General features: G+C 48.2%; 1 protein-coding gene across 2 annotated transcripts in view; it reads left to right on the top strand.

The window, feature by feature from the left end:
- LARP1B (La ribonucleoprotein 1B) overlaps positions 1 to 18,597 on the top strand; it is a 57,151-nt gene that overhangs the window by 26,815 nt on the left and 11,739 nt on the right. For both annotated transcript variants that reach the window (XM_075348718.1, XM_075348709.1), the window contains 4 exons: positions 3,468 to 3,634; positions 14,417 to 14,770; positions 15,556 to 15,679; positions 16,554 to 16,684. In XM_075348718.1, coding sequence (XP_075204833.1) covers positions 3,468 to 3,634; positions 14,417 to 14,770; positions 15,556 to 15,679; positions 16,554 to 16,684 — 776 coding nt within the window. The remainder of the gene's footprint in view (positions 1 to 3,467; positions 3,635 to 14,416; positions 14,771 to 15,555; positions 15,680 to 16,553; positions 16,685 to 18,597) is intronic.

Raw genomic sequence — 18,597 nt, 5'->3', positions numbered from 1 at the left:
AGCTCCAGTAACTCTGATTGGAGAGATCGGCCTTGTGACCGCTGTCTCCAATCACAGTGGACCTGTTGCCGGTGACCGCCCCCGTCATCGTCCCTGCAGCACGCCAGCACAGTGAGTGTACACAGTGCAATGGCAGGGCGACAAGCTCCGGTCCCATGCTGTTATGAGACCGGAGCATGGGACCCGGAAGTTGCCGCGCTGCCATTGCACTGTATGAAACCGGCCTCCCGATCCGCCGCCGCGATCTGCCACCCGCACCCTCACCCCCACACCTCCCGATCTGCCACCCGCACCCTCACCCCCACACCTCCCGATCCGCCGCTGCTGCCCTCCGCCGCGATCTGCCACCCGCACCCTCACCCCCACACCTCCCGATTCGCCGCTGCTGCCCTCCGCCGCGATCTGCCACCCGCACCCTCACCCGCACACCTCCCGATCCGCTGCCCTCCGCCGCGATCTGCCACCCGCACCCCCACCCCTCGTATCTGCTGCCCGCACACTCACTCCCACACCTCCCGATCCGCCGCCCTCCATCTGCCACAGTGCCACCGGTTTCCCCCCGATCTGCTGCCCGGCCCCTTTCCCTCGTGATCGGCTGCTCGTCCCCTGTCACCGCCGTGATGTGCGCTCCCTCCCCTGTCACCGCCGTGATGTGCGCTCCCTCCCCTGTCACCGCCGTGATCTGTGCGCTCCCTCCCCTGTCACCGCCGTGATCTGTGCGCTCCCTCCCCTGTCACCGCCGTGATCTGTGCGCTCCCTCCCCTGTCACCGCCGTGATCTGTGCGCTCCCTCCCCTGTCACCGCCGTGATCTGTGCGCTCCCTCCCCTGTCACCGCCGTGATCTGTGCGCTCCCTCCCCTGTCACCGCCGTGATCTGTGCGCTCCCTCCCCTGTCACCGCCGTGATCTGTGCGCTCCCTCCCCTGTCACCGCCGTGATCTGTGCGCTCCCTCCCCTGTCACCGCCGTGATCTGTGCGCTCCCTCCCCTGTCACCGCCGTGATCTGTGCGCTCCCTCCCCTGTCTCCTCCGTGATCTGCGCTGCGCTCCCTCCCCCACCTCTCACCCTCCCCGATCTGCTGCCTCCTTCATCTCCTGTGATCCAGCTGCCTAGATCCATCCTGTAGGGTAACTATCCCCAATCTCACCTCCCACTCCACTTCCCACCCATCCCCCCCCCCATCCTCTGCCGCTCCTGCATCCACTGCGCCCTCTCCCATCCGCCCCCACCCTATCCCAGCCGCCGTCTCACAATCACAGATGCTCCCTTTATATGCCGCCGCCCCCCCCCCCCCCCCATCTGCTACTGTTTTTTTTTTGTTTTTTTGTTTTTTTGTTTTTTTTTTTATGCCATGGGGGTCTAGTTTCCAAAATGGGGTCACATGTGGGGGAGCTCCACTGTTTCGGCACCTCAGGGGGTCTCCAAACAGCATGGAATACGCTAATTATCCCAGACAATTTTGCGTTTGAAACGTCAAATGACGCTCCTTGCCTTCCGAGCCCTGCTGTGCGCCCAAACATTTGATTTCCACCACATATGAGGTGTCTGTGTACTCAGAAGAAATTGCACAATACATTTTATGGTGCAATTTTTCCTGATACCCTTGTGAAAAAAAAAGCTACCTGGTTGAAGTAACAATTTTGTGGTTAAAAACTTTTTTTTTTTTTTATTTTCACGGCTTAACTCTTAACTTTTGGGAAGCCCCCAGAGGCTCAAAGTGCTCAATAAATATCTAGATAAATTCCATGAGGGGTCTAGTTTCCAAAATGGGGTCACATGTGGGGGAGCTCCACTGTTTCGGCACCTCAGGGGCTCTCCAAACGCAACATGGTGCGGCTAACGATTCCAGCTAATTTTCTGTTCAAAAAAGTCAAATGGCGCTCCTTCCCTTCCGAGTCCTGCCGTGCGCCCAAACAGTGGTTTTTCGCCACATATGAGGTATCTGCGTGTTCAGTAGAAATTGCCCAACAAATTTTGGGGGTTCATTTAATCCTGCTACCCTTGTGAATATGCAATATTTGAGGCTAAATTAACATTTTTGTTGCAAAAAGTAAAATGTTCATTTTTTTTTTTTTCCTTCCACATTGCTTTAGTTACTGTGAAGCACCTGAAGGGTTAATAACCTTCTTGAATGTGGTTTTGAGTAGCCTGAGGGGTGCCGTTTTTGGAATGGTGTCACTTTTGGGTGTTTTGTGTCATGTAGACCTTTCAAAATCGCTTCAAATGTGATGTGGTCCCTAAAAAAAAGTGGCTTTGTAAATTTTGTTTGCTCAAACTTTTAACCCCTATAACTTCCTTAAATTTTTTTTTTTTTCCCAAAATTGTTCTGATGTAAAGTAGACATGTGGGAAATGTTATTTATTGATTATTTTGTGTCATATGTCTCGTTGGTTTTAGAGCATAAAAATTCAAAGTTTAAAAATTTTAAAATTTTCGCGAAATTTCCGTTTTTTTCACAAAGAAATGCAAAAAATATCGGCCTAAATTTACCACTAACATGAAGCCCAATATGTCACGAAAAAACAATCTCAGAATCACCGGGATCCGCTGAGGCGTTCCAGAGTTATAACCTCATAAAGTGACACTGGTCAGAATTGCAAAAAATGGCCTGGTCTTTAGGGTCAAAATAGGCTTGGGGCTGAAGGGGTTAATAGGTAATACTTTTGGATTTTTAAATGGGCTACACTTACTCCGGAGGTCCTTAACGCAAGTATTGAGTATACACATTAATGTAGTAGATTTTTCTGTATGTACCTGATGAAGGGGACATAATGTTCATAAAGCATTTCAACCTACTTGGATCCAGCTTGCCTCTTTGCAGCATCCGATTTGACACCACTTCCCTCCTTCTCCCTCCCCCCTTCTCCCTCCCCTTCCAATATATGAAGAATTGACAGGTCACTTCATTAACCCCTTGGTATCTTTACACTCTTCTCCCTCCCCTAAAGCAGGTTTTAACAGAGTCTTTAAAAAGAAGCACTTAGAACTGATGGCAGTTTTCCTGATATTTATTTAAAATACAATATTGAGTTTGTAAGATATACTTCTGCAATTAAGGACAAAGAGCATGGGAGCAGAAATAGTATGGTAAATGTATTAAACATTATTTTATGTAGGTTGCCCAGGACTTTAGCATGGTTAGTATCTACTGGTTTGAGGTCTTACCAGGTGCCACGGTTTTCAGCATTTATCACCTATGGCTGCCAGATAGTCTGAGCAGCACAGTGCTCTACATTGTGTAGTGGTGGTCTTGGGTGGCAGGTGTTGGATCCCACCAATCTGATATTAATGGCCTAGCCAAAGGATATAAGTTGTAGGTTTTTTTTTTTTTTTGTTTTTTTTTTTAAAGTCCCTGGCAATCCCTTATTTTTAGAAATTGGCAGTGTGTATATTATTACACACAATGTCTTGTATAAGTAAATATACTGTAGGCTTGTTGATCGAAACCCTTTCTTTAATTCCTCTTAGGATCTGCTCCTAGTACTCCAACGAAAGGATGTCCCTTATTTCAGAAGACCGAGCCAAGCAATTTACAAACCATGCCAAAAGGCTTGTCTGCAAGTCTACCAGAGTTAGATTCTGAGCCATGGATTGAGGTGAAGAGAAGACACCGAACATCTCCAGTAAAACCAAAGGTATGCTGGAAAAGAACCAATGTTTGGGCGACATTGTTGAGGTATAATCTGGGAATGCATATATTCTACTCTACAGCTAAATATATGTTTTGATTGTATGGAAATTTGGACACCCCTTTTAATCATGAAAACTACATATATGTAACCAGAGAAGTCAGCATGGTTTCCACAGTAATTTACTTGCTCCAGTGCTCAATGTGCTGATCTTTATTCTACCTTATGTGCCTTATTAGTAGTAAAAAGTGCAATCCAGTAAAACATCTCAATGTTAACTTGTGAACCTGTTTATCAAAAGATTGGTTTTCACAGCAAATAGTTGCCAGCTTGCAGATTTTTAAAATGACCTATTAAAAAAAGCTTACGGTTGTAATTCATTAATGAGCTATAGTTTGTATAAGGCCGGGGCCACACTGGGATCTACTGTGATCCTCGCATGACACTCTGCTCACGCTGGCAGCACAGCGGGAGCCGAGTGTCACTGCGACTGAGGTCCAATCGTGATGGGACCACAGCTGCGGAGGAGAGGGAGAGATTAATCTCCCTCTCTCCTCCGTTGCCGACTATTGCCAGTCTCACTCTGCACTCGCGGTACACTGGTGTAATGCGAGTGCAGTGCGAATTTTATTTTTCTTTATCGTTCCTATGGGAGACCCAGACCATGGGTGTATAGCTACTGCCCCCGGAGGACACACAAAGTTACTACACTCAAAACGTGTAGCTCCTCCCTCCTAGCATATACACCCCCTGCTAGCCAGTCCTAGCCAGTTCAATGCTTTGTGTTTCAGGAGGATCACACACACACATGCATCTCTGATTTTGATTTTTGATTTTTCCTTCTGGATCAAAGATTTGGAAGAAAAGCGGGTCCAGCTGGACTCCCGGCATGTCCCTTCTCACCCCACTGTGTCGGCGGTGCTGTTAAGGTTGATTTTCCAAGGCTGGAGCCTTCTCATGCCGCGCTCCTTCACCATCCCATGCTGGGGCTCTGACTTGAAGTGGGAGCCAACACGGTTCTCACTGCTTTGCAGGAGACCGGTCTCCATCCGCAGCCCTTTTGCAGGATCCTGCTGGACGGAGCTATCATCCCCCAGGAACCTGGCAACCTGCGTCTCACAAGCTAAGTATATGAGACGTTATTACCACAGAAAGTGGTCTTTCCAGGGGTCCTTTATGTTTATTATTGGGGGAGTGTGTTTTATGTTTGGTGTTAACATTTCCGGCCGGTTCTCCAGTTTTCACTGGAGAACCGCGCCGATGGTGCCTGCACGCCGGCCGCATGTTTTACTCTAGGCCCCGGCTTCGCCTGAGGCCTAGTTTCGGTTTCCACTGTCTCTGCATGTCAGTCAGCAGAGGGACAGTGTGGCTCCGCCCAGCGGCTGCGCAGCACAGGGAAGGGACACTCCTCACTGAGGAAGGATTCCCTCCCCTGGCTACCTCATTTGCCGCTCTCAGAGTAGGCCCCGCCCCCTCTCCTCGCTCCGGTCGCCATTTTCTCAGCGTTCTCTGTGCCTGCATAGGCACAGAGATTCCACGCTGTGACAGGTGGGGGCCTGGGCTGAGGGATAGAGGGACATGGAAACGTAAAATTATATTAAATAAACATCAGAAAGGAAGGTGAGAAGTTTTTCCCTTCCTCCACCCTTCCTAGCATACGGAGGTCGGCGTTCTAATGGGTCAAAACGCCCCCGTTCCTCGTCGACTGATGTCCTATACTGACCCTCCACTCACTTTCAAGAGGACATAGAGTGTGTCTAAATAGCAGTGGCTAAAGTGTGACACCAAAAAGAAGGCCCACAGAGTTATAAGCACAAATAAATTGTGCAAGGAAAGACACTACGTCCGTCACTAATCGTCTGTCATAGACTAGCAGGGATGGGCCAAACTATGTCATCAAGTCGACATGTAATAAAAGATTTGACATAAGCTGTTATTTGATATATTTAAGATATTTAAATTCAGCTGTTATTTGTCCAGAATTCACCCAACGCGTTTCGCCCCCTAGTCAGCAAAAAAGGGGCTCATCAGGGGTATAACAGCATGGATCCTTGAAACACACAGCTTCAAACCTAAAATAGAACAAAGAGTTTGTTTCATCTCAGACCAAAGAAAAAACTGTTGTGATCACCATAACATAGCAAAGAAGATAAGGATAATCAGCACTGACCATTATAAAGCCGTACCAAGACCATTAGATAATATGGTACATCCTCCAGAGAGCAGTAGTACAACACCACTTCAAGCACCTGACAATCAGAAACAGAAGAGGCATTTCTTTCTTATAGGAAATGAATAGGCTCTGTGGAATATATCTTTAACTGAAAAAATAATAATAATACAGTCCGATACCTGATAGAATCGCTGCTAACCGTAAAGTCTGGATAAGGTTCAGGCTAGATTGCCACCACAGACAGTATCCATATGTCCAGAAAATTTTTATATGTCCACAGAATTTTTATATGTCCAGAGAACTTTTGGGGTCACATATAGTACACAACCTTAACAATAAAAACAAATAAACCAATCAGAACACATTTTATGTGTACTTACCCGGATTTATTTCTGCGCACATTCCTCTGCCTGGGTATACTGTATATATTATTCATATTATGTATACTCCCTGGTTAGTTTATCGCCCTATTTATGTCAGAACCATAGAGGGATATGTCCTAACGGCGCTTTCCCCCTATCCCAACGTGTCTGCGCATGTTATTCTGGCGTGAGCATGTCTCATTATGCGCACGCGCAGTATATGGGAACTGTTCGTGTCAGAACTATTGGTACGGGCGAATGAACCGTGGGGATTATTTGTCGGTTGCACTGATAGACGCGGTCAATGTGACTGTCGTTATTCACAGTGCGCAGGCGCGAGATGGTTAACGCGCTTGCGCAGTCTATAGGAACGTTTCTACGTCGGAACCACCGGCGGGGGATCGAGATGGCAGAAATTGGTGGTTGCACGGCCCAGACAGGAAACTTCCTCTCCTGTGTTTTGGCGCGACTTTTGACTATTTAAATGGGATATGGAGTGTCAGTCAGTGAGTGGACGCCCAGATGGAGTACATATCGTTACCTGGGGACTGTTTTCCTTCATGATATTCAGGTATTTGGATTCTCTATGTTGTATGTTGTTAGATGTATGGGCTTTTGTGCAAACATTAGGATTTCTGCCAACACTGTTTTCTATATGATTGGCATTACAGAGGGCGCAAATGCTATCATAGGACTCTGTTTAAATCGTTGCCTTCTTGAAATCCTGGGTATGTATATATTTTATCTGGTGTGATGTACACATCATAAGTATTGAGGTGTCATGGGAACTAAGCACTTCTTTTCACTATTATACTGGTGGGGGGCACGATCTATTGGTGCCCAATTGAGGATGGCTCTGATTGGTTTATTTGTTTTTATTGTTAAGGTTGTGTACTATATGTGACCCCAAAAGTTCTCTGGACATATAAAAATTCTGTGGACATATAAAAATTTTCTGGACATATGGATACTGTCTGTGGTGGCAATCTAGCCTGAACCTTATCCAGACTTTACGGTTAGCAGCGATTCTATCAGGTATCGGACTGTATTATTATTATTTTTTCAGTTAAAGATATATTCCACAGAGCCTATTCATTTCCTATAAGAAAGAAATGCCTCTTCTGTTTCTGATTGTCAGGTGCTTGAAGTGGTGTTGTACTACTGCTCTCTGGAGGATGTACCATATTATCTAATGGTCTTGGTACGGCTTTATAATGGTCAGTGCTGATTATCCTTATCTTCTTTGCTATGTTATGGTGATCACAACAGTTTTTTCTTTGGTCTGAGATGAAACAAACTCTTTGTTCTATTTTAGGTTTGAAGCTGTGTGTTTCAAGGATCCATGCTGTTATACCCCTGATGAGCCCCTTTTTTGCTGACTAGGGGGCGAAACGCGTTGGGTGAATTCTGGACAAATAACAGCTTAATTTAAATATCTTAAATATATCAAATAACAGCTTATGTCAAATCTTTTATTACATGTCGACTTGATGACATAGTTTGGCCCATCCCTGCTAGTCTATGACAGACGATTAGTGACGGACGTAGTGTCTTTCCTTGCACAATTTATTTGTGCTTATAACTCTGTGGGCCTTCTTTTTGGTGTCACACTTTAGCCACTGCTATTTAGACACACTCTATGTCCTCTTGAAAGTGAGTGGAGGGTCAGTATAGGACATCAGTCGACGAGGAACGGGGGCGTTTTGACCCATTAGAACGCCGACCTCCGTATGCTAGGAAGGGTGGAGGAAGGGAAAAACTTCTCACCTTCCTTTCTGATGTTTATTTAATATAATTTTACGTTTGTATGTACTCTGTGGCATATATGTCTAATAAATATTTTGATTTTAAGGTAATAGAATTATTCGGTTTTTGTTAGTATACTCTACCTTGGTATCTATATTCGGTTTGGTTTCTGAGGGATAGAGGGCACAGACATGTCTGTTTAAACGATCTGCAGCCACGACCTCCGGTTTGTGCAGCTGCTTATTTTATCCGTTTATTTATGCTGGGGGCCATTCTAGACAGAGCCCCCACCTCTGCAGCATGTCTCACAGAGCGAGGCTGCAGGCTGGTTTTATTATCCACTGCAGGTAGTCTCGTACTGCTGTACCGAGCTCATAACCACTGTGGCCCCTCAGCTTGGAGGCTCATTAATGGTCCCTCCAGCTGCTCCGGTTTCGGTGGCTGACCCCTGGGGGAATCCTATTTCCGGGGGTCGGCTGTCCCGGCATCTGCTGAGCATGCAGCCCCCTTCTTAGGGCGTTTTCTGCTTCAGCTCGCTCAGCAAAGCTCACAAGGGACTCTCCTTCTGGGCTCAGACCCCGTCCTCCTGACAGGGAGACGCAGGGTCCCCTGTCCTCCCCGTCCCGCAGCTCCGATTACGAGCTGACTCACTGGACGAGGAGGATGTCTCTACCAGGGGCTCGGACGCTACTTTATGTACATTGATCCGTCCGTAGGTGACGCAGATGCGAATGATTGGATTACGTCCATTATACTTGTACTGGACCTCCATCCGCCTGTATCAGGGGAGTATTCCCCGCTGGCAGAAAGGCATCAGTATACCTTTAACAGGACGAGGAGTGTGTTCCTTAACCACTCCAGTTTTCAGCCCGCTGCGTCCAAGCCCACAGCCTGTCCTGCAGACCCCACAGCGGGGTTCTGCTGCCTGTTTCCCCCTCCCATCAGAGGTGGTCAAGGAGTGTACTCATTCGCCAAGGGTGGCCACTCCGGTGTTTAGAATTTCAGCCCGGATAGTTGTATCAGTGGCTGACTGCACCTCTATAAGGATCCCACGGGACATTAATTTTGTACTGGACCTCAATCCGCCGGAGTTACCTTACCTAGGCGAACACAACGTGTGTTCCTTAACCTCTCCAGTTTTCAGGCCCCTGTGACCAAGCCCAGGATCCGCTCTGACAGTCGCTTCCCATGAAGCGTGATTCTGAGGACTGTGTTTCCCCTGTCCACCAATGGTGGTCATGAAGTGGGCTCATTCACCTCAGGTGGCTCAGCCCGGACCGTTATGTCAGTGGCTGATGGCTCCTCACTTAAGGTTTTGCGGTCTGCCCGGTTGTCCTTTTGGCCAAGTCGGTATGGGGGCGGCAGGAGCTTCGTTCTCCTCAGCTTTACAGCAGTGCGGTTTTTTTGTACCTTCTCTGCTTCTCTGGAGGAGATGCATTCCCTCACAGGGACTCTATGCCCAAAACGGTTGCCTGAACTTCCAGACTTCAGTCTTTTCATCCTATGCCAGGTCTGCCATGCTGGACACCGCACGGCGGTGGTCTTGGCTACTTTCCTCGCTATCCGCAGGCTCCTGTGGCTTCGGAAATGGAAGGCAGATTCCTCTATAGAGGTTCCTTGCTGGGCTCCCCTTTGGTGGGACCAGTTTCTTCGGAGCCAACTGGATGAAATTAAGGAAGCTCTTGGCGGGGAGTGTAGTTTCCTTGCCACAAATCAGTTGAGGTTTCGGTGGTTTCCGTTCCTCCATCTGATCGTCCTCTAGCTCGGCCTAGGTTCATAGAACCAAATGGCTCGAAGCTGCGTCTTCAGAAGACCGCAGGAGATGCTGCCACTGAGTCAGCTTCCTCCGAGCTATCTAGCCACGCCAACAACCTCCTTGGTCGGTGGCAGGCTCTCTCCACTTGGCGACGTATGGTTCTAACACGTCTCCGTTCATTGGGGGCGGGATTATATCTCCCATGGCTACAGGATGGAATTCTGTCCACCCGCCAAACAGATTTTTTTCTGTCAACTCCTCCCGGCTCCAAGGCCGCCGCCTTCTCACAGGCCGTGGCATTTCTTGCAGGCCAATGGAGTAATTGTACCGGTTCCCGACTGGGAACGGTTCTGAGATTTTTGCTTGAATCTATTCCTAGTCCCCGAAGAGGGCGGTGCCTTCCGACCTGGATCTTTAGCTTTTCAAGCATAGTCAGGTGTGGCGTTTTCACATGGAGTCTCGGTCTTGTTCCGTGTGTTTTTCACCGGATCAATCAAGAACCCAAGGAGATTCCCTAGCAGCCATCGGCATCAGAGATGCCTATCTGCAGGGGTCAATCGCAGTTTCACACCAGCGTCGACTACGTTTTGACAATCGGAATGGTCCAATTCGTGGCTCTTCCCTTGGGGTTAGCCACGGCCCCTCGAGTATTCTCATTGGGGCAGCTGTGATTAGGGTCCTGCACCCCTAGGGATTGGCAGTGATCTTTTGCCCTGGACGGCCTTCTTGTCGGGGCTTCATCCAGTGCTGACTCTTAGCAGAGTGCTTCGCTCACTCTCGCCACTCTAACCTATTCGGGTGGCTTGTCTTTCTGTCCAAGTCCACTCTGACTTCGAACCAGAGGTTCTCCGGGACGCAATTCGAGACTGTCGGCACTTGTGAAGCTGCTCTTAGTCGATCAGTAGTCCCTCCGCTGGCGGTCGACGTCGTTCTATCAGACACCATATACAGGTGCTGGTCAGACGGTGGCGTCAATGGAAGCGATTCCTTGCCCAATTTCTCCTGCGTCCTCTGAGACTGGATGTTTTCCGCTGTACAAGCGAACTCCCTCCTCCCACGGGGTGGTGGCTTCGCCACTGACCAGGGGCTCGTTTCAGTGGTGGCTTCGGCCACTCTGTCTCAGGGGCGCTCCTTCCTGGCCCCGTCCCGGGTGATCCTCACCAGGATGCTAGTCTATCCGCCTTGGGAGCAGTATATCTCCACCGTGGAGCGCAGGGCGCTTGGACTCTGTCCGAATCAGCCCTCTGGATCAATGTGCTGGAAATCAGAGCTGTATTTCTAGCTCTCTAAGCCTTCACCTGTTGGCGGCTAGGCACATTCGAGTCCAGTCGGACAACGTGACAGCGTTTTCCTACATGAGCTTCCAGGGCGGGACACTCAGCCGCCTGGCAATCTTGGCGGCTCAACATTCTTCAGTGGACAAGGGACTCCTAGTCCACCGTATCCGCAGCCCACATCCTAGATGTGAAAACTGCGAGGCAGACTATTTCAGCTGTCCAACCGTGGTCCACAATCCTCAGGTTTTGCGGTAGACACACTGGTTCATGTTTGATCCCAGCTTCGTCTCTTTACGTATTTCACCCTCTACCTCTTGTCCAGAGTCCTGCGCAAGATCAGTAAAGGGGGCCGTCGGGTCATTCTCATACTCCAGACTGACCCAGGCAGGCTTGGTACTCTGACCTGCTCCTTCTGTCCGTTGGGTTGCCATGGCATCTTCCGGACCGTCCAGACCTTTTCTCAAAAGGTCCGTTTTTTCCGTCAGAATTCTGGATTCTCAGATTGACGGCGTAGCTCTTGAGTCCTGGGTCTTGGCGACTTCTGGTATCCTTCCTGAAGTCATCTCCGCTATGACTCGAGCTCCAAAGTGTCCTTTGACCTTTTTGGCCTTGCCGACCCTTTCCCTTCCACAGTCCGGTCTACAGCTAGGACTATCCCTCATTAAGGGACAGGTCTCGGCTCTGTCAGTATGTGCCAGCGGCGTATCGTCCGGCTGGCTCCGGTGCGCTCCTTTAAGGGCGCATCTCACATCATTCCGCCTTTCCGGCGGCTTATGGAGCCCTGGGACCTTAATCCGGTCCTCCCGGTTCCCGGAAACCCCCTTTGCGCCTCTTGGGGAGGTTTCTTTGTTTCATCTTTCACAGAAAGTAGTCTTTCTAGTGGCTATAATTTCCCGCCAGAGAGTTCTGGCTGCACTCTCTCGGAGTCACCCCCTTTTTTGGTCTTTTGCATCAAGACAAGGTGGTCTCCGTCCGACTCCGGACTTTTTTCCCTAAGGTGGTTACTGCTTCCACCTTATCCGGGGCAATTTTCCTGCCTTCCTTTTGTCCGGCTCCTGTTCATCGCTTGAGGAAGCGTTGCATATCCTGGATCTGGTGCGGGCGCTCCGGATCTACGTGTCTCGCACCGCCGTTATTAGGCGGTGCACCTCTCTCTGGTGCTGACTGCTAGTCAGCGTAGCGGTCTCTCGGCATCTAAGCCGACCCTGGTTCGTTGGCTTAGGTCGGCCATTTCCGAGACCTACAAGTGTACTCAAGTGCCTTCCCCGCCGGGGATCAGAGCACATTTGATCAGACCTGTCGGCGCCTTTTTGGGCTTTCAGGCACCAGGCTACGGCTCAGTAGGTCTGTCAGACTGCAGCTCGAATTAGTCTGCATACTTTTTCGAAGCACTACCCAAGGCATGCTCATGCTTTGGCAGACGCGGGCTTGGGCAGACGCATCTTTCCGGCGTCTGTCGCCCATTTTGTGAAGTTAGGTTTTGCCTGCTTCTCAGTTGTCTGTTTATTCCCACCCATGGACTGCTTTTGAACGTCCCATGGCCTGGGTCTCCCATAGGAACGATAAAGAAAAAGAGAATTTTGTTACTTACCGTAAATTCTTTTTCTTATAGTTCCGTCATGGGAGACCCAGCACCCTCCCTATTGCCTGTTGGCAGGTTTCTTGTTCCGTGTGTCTTCACCGGCTGTTATTGTTGTAGAGAGGTTCCGGTTCTTCCGGATTTTACTCTCTCTTCTTGTGGGTGGATGTCCTCCTTCAGCTTTTGCACTAAACTGGCTAGGACTGGCTAGCAGGGGGTGTATATGCTAGGAGGGAGGAGCTACACGTTTTGAGTGTAGTAACTTTGTGTGTCCTCCGGGGGCAGTAGCTATACACCCATGGTCTGGGTCTTCCATGACGGAACTATAAGAAAAAGAATTTACGGTAAGTAACAAAATTCTCTATTTTTATTTTTTTTTTTTTTTTTTTTTTTTTTTTTTTTTTTGGCCCTTCCTCCACCTCCCCGCAGGATTTTCATTAGAGGCAGCAGCATATGGGCTCATTCACTTCTCAGTTTAGTGAGAGCAGCAACTGTGACCACGACCCCTGCACTGACTGCTTGTTCATTGGAACCTGCAGTTAAGTGTGCGTGTAAAGCTGCTACACTCAATAGTGGTGACTGAACCCATGCTGGTGCCTCCCCATGTGTGAAACTCAACTGCTGCTGGGGGGAGGAATACAGTTTTCTTTATTTTAAATAAAGGGGAAGTTACCAGTGTTGTGTAAGGCTATGTGCGCACGTTGCGTACTGGCCCTGCAGAAATTTCTGCAGCAATTTGAAAAGCACACGTGCGCTTCAAATCGCTGTAGAAACAAAAGCTGATTTCATGCGCTCTGCATGTAGCCCCTCCCATAGACAGAGCAGGAGCTGCATGCAGAGTGCAGGAAAGAAGTGACATGTCACTTCTAACACGTGCTTCGGGCAGCAGCCGAAGCGCTGCGCTCTAATACGCCACGTGTGCACGGATCCTGCACAATCTCTATAGATTATGCAGGACGCATGTAGTTACGCTGCGGTGCAGATCGCAGCGTAACTGCATGCAATTACGCAACGTGCGCACATAGCCTAACAGTCGCTCTCTTGATATAATTGACATATTTGCAGGTTCATCTCAGGGATTCCAGTCCCATCTCACAGGCTTGAAGAGTTGTAACAGTGTTGCAGTACAGCAGAGCTGTGAGAGCTGCAGCTGCTAACGTGATTGAGACTAGGTTTTACTGTTCTGTCAATGTCTCACACTGGTAATGCCCATTTTTCCCTTATCTCTGAAGGCAGATTATCTTAGATCATTTGCAAAAGAAGAATGCCGCGGAGACACAATCACATGTTTCTCAGCGCTGGCAGGAAACTAGCTAGGTCTTTCACCGGGAAGGAACAACTACTGGAAGGGCAGTCGCCAGTCAAGGAAATCGTTTATACCAAAACCTGGTATCCATCCACAGACAGCTGTTTTGGGGTATTTGCCCCTCATCAGAGTGGAGTAGGAAACTGGCTAGTGGGAGCAATGCCTAGTAGAAGACTACATAGGTAAGGATGGTTGACCTCGGGGAGATCAACATCCAACACCACGGAGACACCATCATGTGTTCCTCAACGCAGTGACACTATCAGATTGGCTATCAAACACAAGCACTCCTTCAATCGTTACCAGTGCCAGCAGTGGCCGTAAGTAAACAATATACAGACGCAACAGTGTGACTCCATAAATATAGTGCCGCTCACAAGAACTGCAAGTCATCTCCTCAGTGTGTTTGGTCGCAGCAAACCCCCTTTTACTGTGCCATCACTTTTTCGTTAACACTTGTTAAATAATTGTGTACTGTGGCTCTTACACTTGACTTTTTTTTGCCTTACTACAGTATTAGACTTTCTGTGAAGCCATGTTCATTGAGTAGACAGATTTTTGATCGTGACTTTTCTACTGTTGTGTGCAGGTGCAATGTTCTGTAGTGCTGACCAAAGCAACTGAAGTAGAGCAAGAGGAACTTGACTTCATGTTTGACGAGGAGATGGAGCCTCTACAGGGTCGTAAAAACAACTTCACAGATTGGTCTGATGATGATTCAGACTATGAAATTGATGATCAAGATGTTAATAAAATCCTCATTGTAACACAGACCCCTCCTAATCTCAAAAAACACCCTGGAGGCGATCGCACTGGATTTCATGAATCTCGTGCCAAGATCACCTCTGAACTAGCCAAGGCTATAAATGATGGTCTATATTACTACGAACAGGATTTATGGACGATGGAAGATGATGGACAAAGTGATAATTTAATAAAAAAGGTATTGAACAGGAGTTTGAGTGACTAATAAACCATGTGAAAGCAGAACCACACACTATGTAGCTCTAGAGCACACAGATTATAGGGACTCTGCATTTTTATAGGACATTGTTGTCAGTAGTTGAATATGTGGCCATTAAAGTGTATGTATAAATGGGAAAGTTGTCCATATACACATTAGATGGCTGTCACCTGAACCAAGCTTTGGCTGGCTGCCTTCTTTGCCTGTGTTCTGAGTGAGATAAGCCACCACTAGACATTTATGGCAATAGCTCTAAGTCCAAAATCAGGCATGCCTAATCATGATCTCACACCTAATGATCATTTGTTGGGGTCCCCATACAGATTTGAACCTGACAGTCTGTGTGGTTTTAGGGGGGCCTTAACACAATGAAATGGTACCAAATGTGCAAAAAACATGAATTATTTAGAATACAATTTGATCACAATTTGTAGGGTCAGCTGCCAATAACTCATGGGCCCCTATTCTGAGAACCTCACTGGTCTCTGCCCAGGCTTCATGGGAGCTAAGGAATAATGGGATCCAGCTATACTTTGGTAGATCAAGGGCTCAGCCTTAAAGGTGGCCACATCCGCCAATGCATACTACAAGAAAATGTAGAAATTGGCCGGCAATATCCATAACAGTAGTACACAGCTGCAGGTAGTCTATGGCTGTAATGCAGACTTAAAGAAATAAATTTATAGTTATTTACGCTATCCTACAAAAACTGCAGCAACTTGTACAGCATAGATCTAATGTTCATGTGTTTCAAAATTAAACAGGAATTGGAGCATTTTAGGAAGCTTAATTTCATCAGTAAAGAAGAATTTGACAGTCTTGCACCGGAAACGCCAACTGATCCAGAGGGTATTCAAACGCCACCGGATATTCCAATTTTTCCAGAAGGTAATATATAGTATTGGCTGCATTGCTTTTTAATGTTTTCCTCACATCACTGTAATACAATCCTTGTGATTATTTTATTTTACTAAAATGGATACTTAAAGCATTCTTCAGCTAAATGACGTTTTCACTTATTCTGTGGTATTAGCAAAGTTCCTTCAGTAGATAAGGAAAATGTGCCCTACAGTTGTATGATCTTATGATCTTCACCACTTTAATGCTTGAATATTGTTTGACAGATTACGTTGTCAAATAGCCGAGCAAAAAAGTATTTTACACTTTTATAGAACGTTTCAATTATTTGGATTTTTAAGACTTTCAAGAAAAGTAACAGTCTGCCTTGGTCCTATGGTGGTTAGCTGGAAGAGACAGCACAAATAGGGTCTTCTTGAGGAAGAGGCCATAAGCTTTTTGAAATTTGTAGACAAAATCATTCCTTCTACTTGGATCCTCTTATCTACGGCAGCGCGGTCTATTAACCTTTTTCTCTTCAAATTTAAACAGCATTGGTCCTATGGTGGTCACATGGCAATTTATTAAAATTGCCTAATGTTTATCTTGTTAAAACCTAGTCTCATCAGAAGGCTAAGCAATACCTAAATACTAATTTAAGAAAAAAATGTTCCCATTCACAGGTTGCAAACCAATCTTGATAAAATGAAAATCAATACATAAGGTTTCAGCAAATGGAGCTTTTCATCACCTTATGTAAAGTTCTGGATTAAGCACCAAAACTATTTGAACTTAATTTCGGCTTAACACGAACTCTTATTTGACCAGTCACCAGTTTTTACATTCTTCAGTTGTAATCTTTTAAAGACTTGAACATCTGGCATGTGTAATTTGATCAAATGGTACCGTATTTTTCTGACTACAGCTGTTCCAGGATCTCCGCTGTCCCACCGTGCTACAACACCAAAGATCCCACGTACACCACGTCTTCAAGATCCCACTAAAACCCCAAGGTTTTACCCTGTTGTGAAAGATGCCAAATCTATTGATGCCCAGGTAAAATGCATGAAAATGTTAGACTTTTACTTGGAAAGCTCGTGTGGCCTCTATTGAAGCAGTCGGACTTCTTGTTTTGTATAGGAACTCTTCAGTAATATTCTGCGATGTACTCTTATTTCTTTGTCGCTCCATTGGGAGACCCAGACAATTGGGTGTATAGCTATTGCCTCTGGAGGCCACACAAAGTATTACACTTAAAAGTGTAAGGCCCCTCCCCTTCTGGCTATACACCCCCAGTGGGATCACTGGCTCACCAGTTTTTGTGCTTTGTGCGAAGGAGGAACACATCCACGCATAGCTCCACTTTTTAGTCAGCAGCAGCTGCTGACTATGTCGGATGGAAGAAAAGAGGACACATATAGTGTCCCCAGCATGCTCCCTTCTCACCCCACTGTATGTCGGAGGTGTTTGTAAGGTTGAGGTACCCATTGCGGGTACGGCGGCAGGAGCCCACATGCTGATTCCTTCCCCATCCCTTTTTACAGGGCTCTGGGTGAAGTGGGATTTACCGGTCTCCAGGCACTGAGACCGTGCTCCATCTACAGCCCCTGGAGAAGATGCTGGATGGAGCGGAGTACATCAGGGACATGGCCCTGCTTCCTCAAGGTACTCTGTGTCCCCGTGCATTTGGCGCTCACACCGCAGCATGCTGGGTGTTGTAGTGCGCCGGGGGACATCAGCGCTGCGGCGCCTGTGCCATGGCCTCATTCAGCTTTGCTGAAGCAGGCTCACTTATGGGAATTGGTCGCGCCGGCCGCTGGGACTGCGGCGCGGCTGGCACTTGTAGTGCGCCGGGGACTTCAGCGCGGCCTGCGCTTTTACGGCGGCCGCGCTGATAACTAGAGTCCCCGGCTTTTGCGGCCTGCTTCCGTTCGTTCCCGCCCCCAGACCTGCCAGTCAGGAGAGGGGCGGGACGCTGGCCACTTCCAGGAATCGGTCGCGCCGGCCGCTGGCAGCGGCGCGGCTGGCACTTGTGGTGCGCCGGGGACTTCAGCGCGGCCCGCGCTTTTACGGCGGCCGCGCTGATAACTAGAGTCCCCGGCTTTTGCGGCCTGCTTCCGTTCGTTCCCGCCCCCAGACCTGCCAGTCAGGAGAGGGGCGGGACGCTGGCCACTTCTATGAATCAGTCGCGCCGGCCGCTGGAACTGCGGCGCGGCTGGCACTTGTGGTGCGCCGGGGACTTCAGCGCGGCCCGCGCTTTTACGGCGGCCGCGCTGTTAACTCGAGTCCCCGGCTTCTGGGCCTAGTCTCCCTTCGTTACCGCCCACAGCCCTGACAGTCAGGGTAGGGGCGTGACGCTGCATAGAGCAGAGCTGAGAGCTGGAGTATGTTTTGCATACTCCACCCCTCTCACTGTGTGCACTGTGAATCCGGATTCCCGCACTTTCTCAGGCACGCCCACGGCTTCCTTCTCTACAAGGACACCGGCAGCCATTAGTGTCAGTTTCTGTACGATACAGAGACAAGTGTGGAAGACCCTGGCATTCTGATAGTCACACAATCGCTGTAACAGGCGTTAAGCAGCACCGGTGGTGCTAACCCCACTAGTGCAGAAGTGCACTTATAGATATGCTTGTACTATATACATTGCACTGTTTGGTCGCACGTTGTATATACCCTCCTGGATTATGCGGAGGAGTTATCAGCATATTCTCTGTGTAAAACAAAGGTGCAGAACCACATGTTTTTCTATACAGCTGGTACAGCATGTACGGCTATACGGCCGGCAGGTACATAGACTCCCATTGTATGCACTAATGGCCAGGGGATGAGGACGGTGTCTGCAGTATTTACTGACAGTTTTTCTGAGACTATGGCTATGATACTAGAAGCCTAGCAGTCCGGACATGTCTCTCACAATATGGGCACTGTTGAATCATTGATCCATGGCCCCCCTCAGTGTGAATAAC

The sequence above is a fragment of the Anomaloglossus baeobatrachus genome, chromosome 1 (genome assembly GCF_048569485.1).
Source record: "Anomaloglossus baeobatrachus isolate aAnoBae1 chromosome 1, aAnoBae1.hap1, whole genome shotgun sequence".
NCBI classification, from domain to species: Eukaryota; Metazoa; Chordata; class Amphibia; order Anura; family Aromobatidae; genus Anomaloglossus; species Anomaloglossus baeobatrachus.
This window is presented reverse-complemented; position numbering and strand designations above follow the sequence as displayed.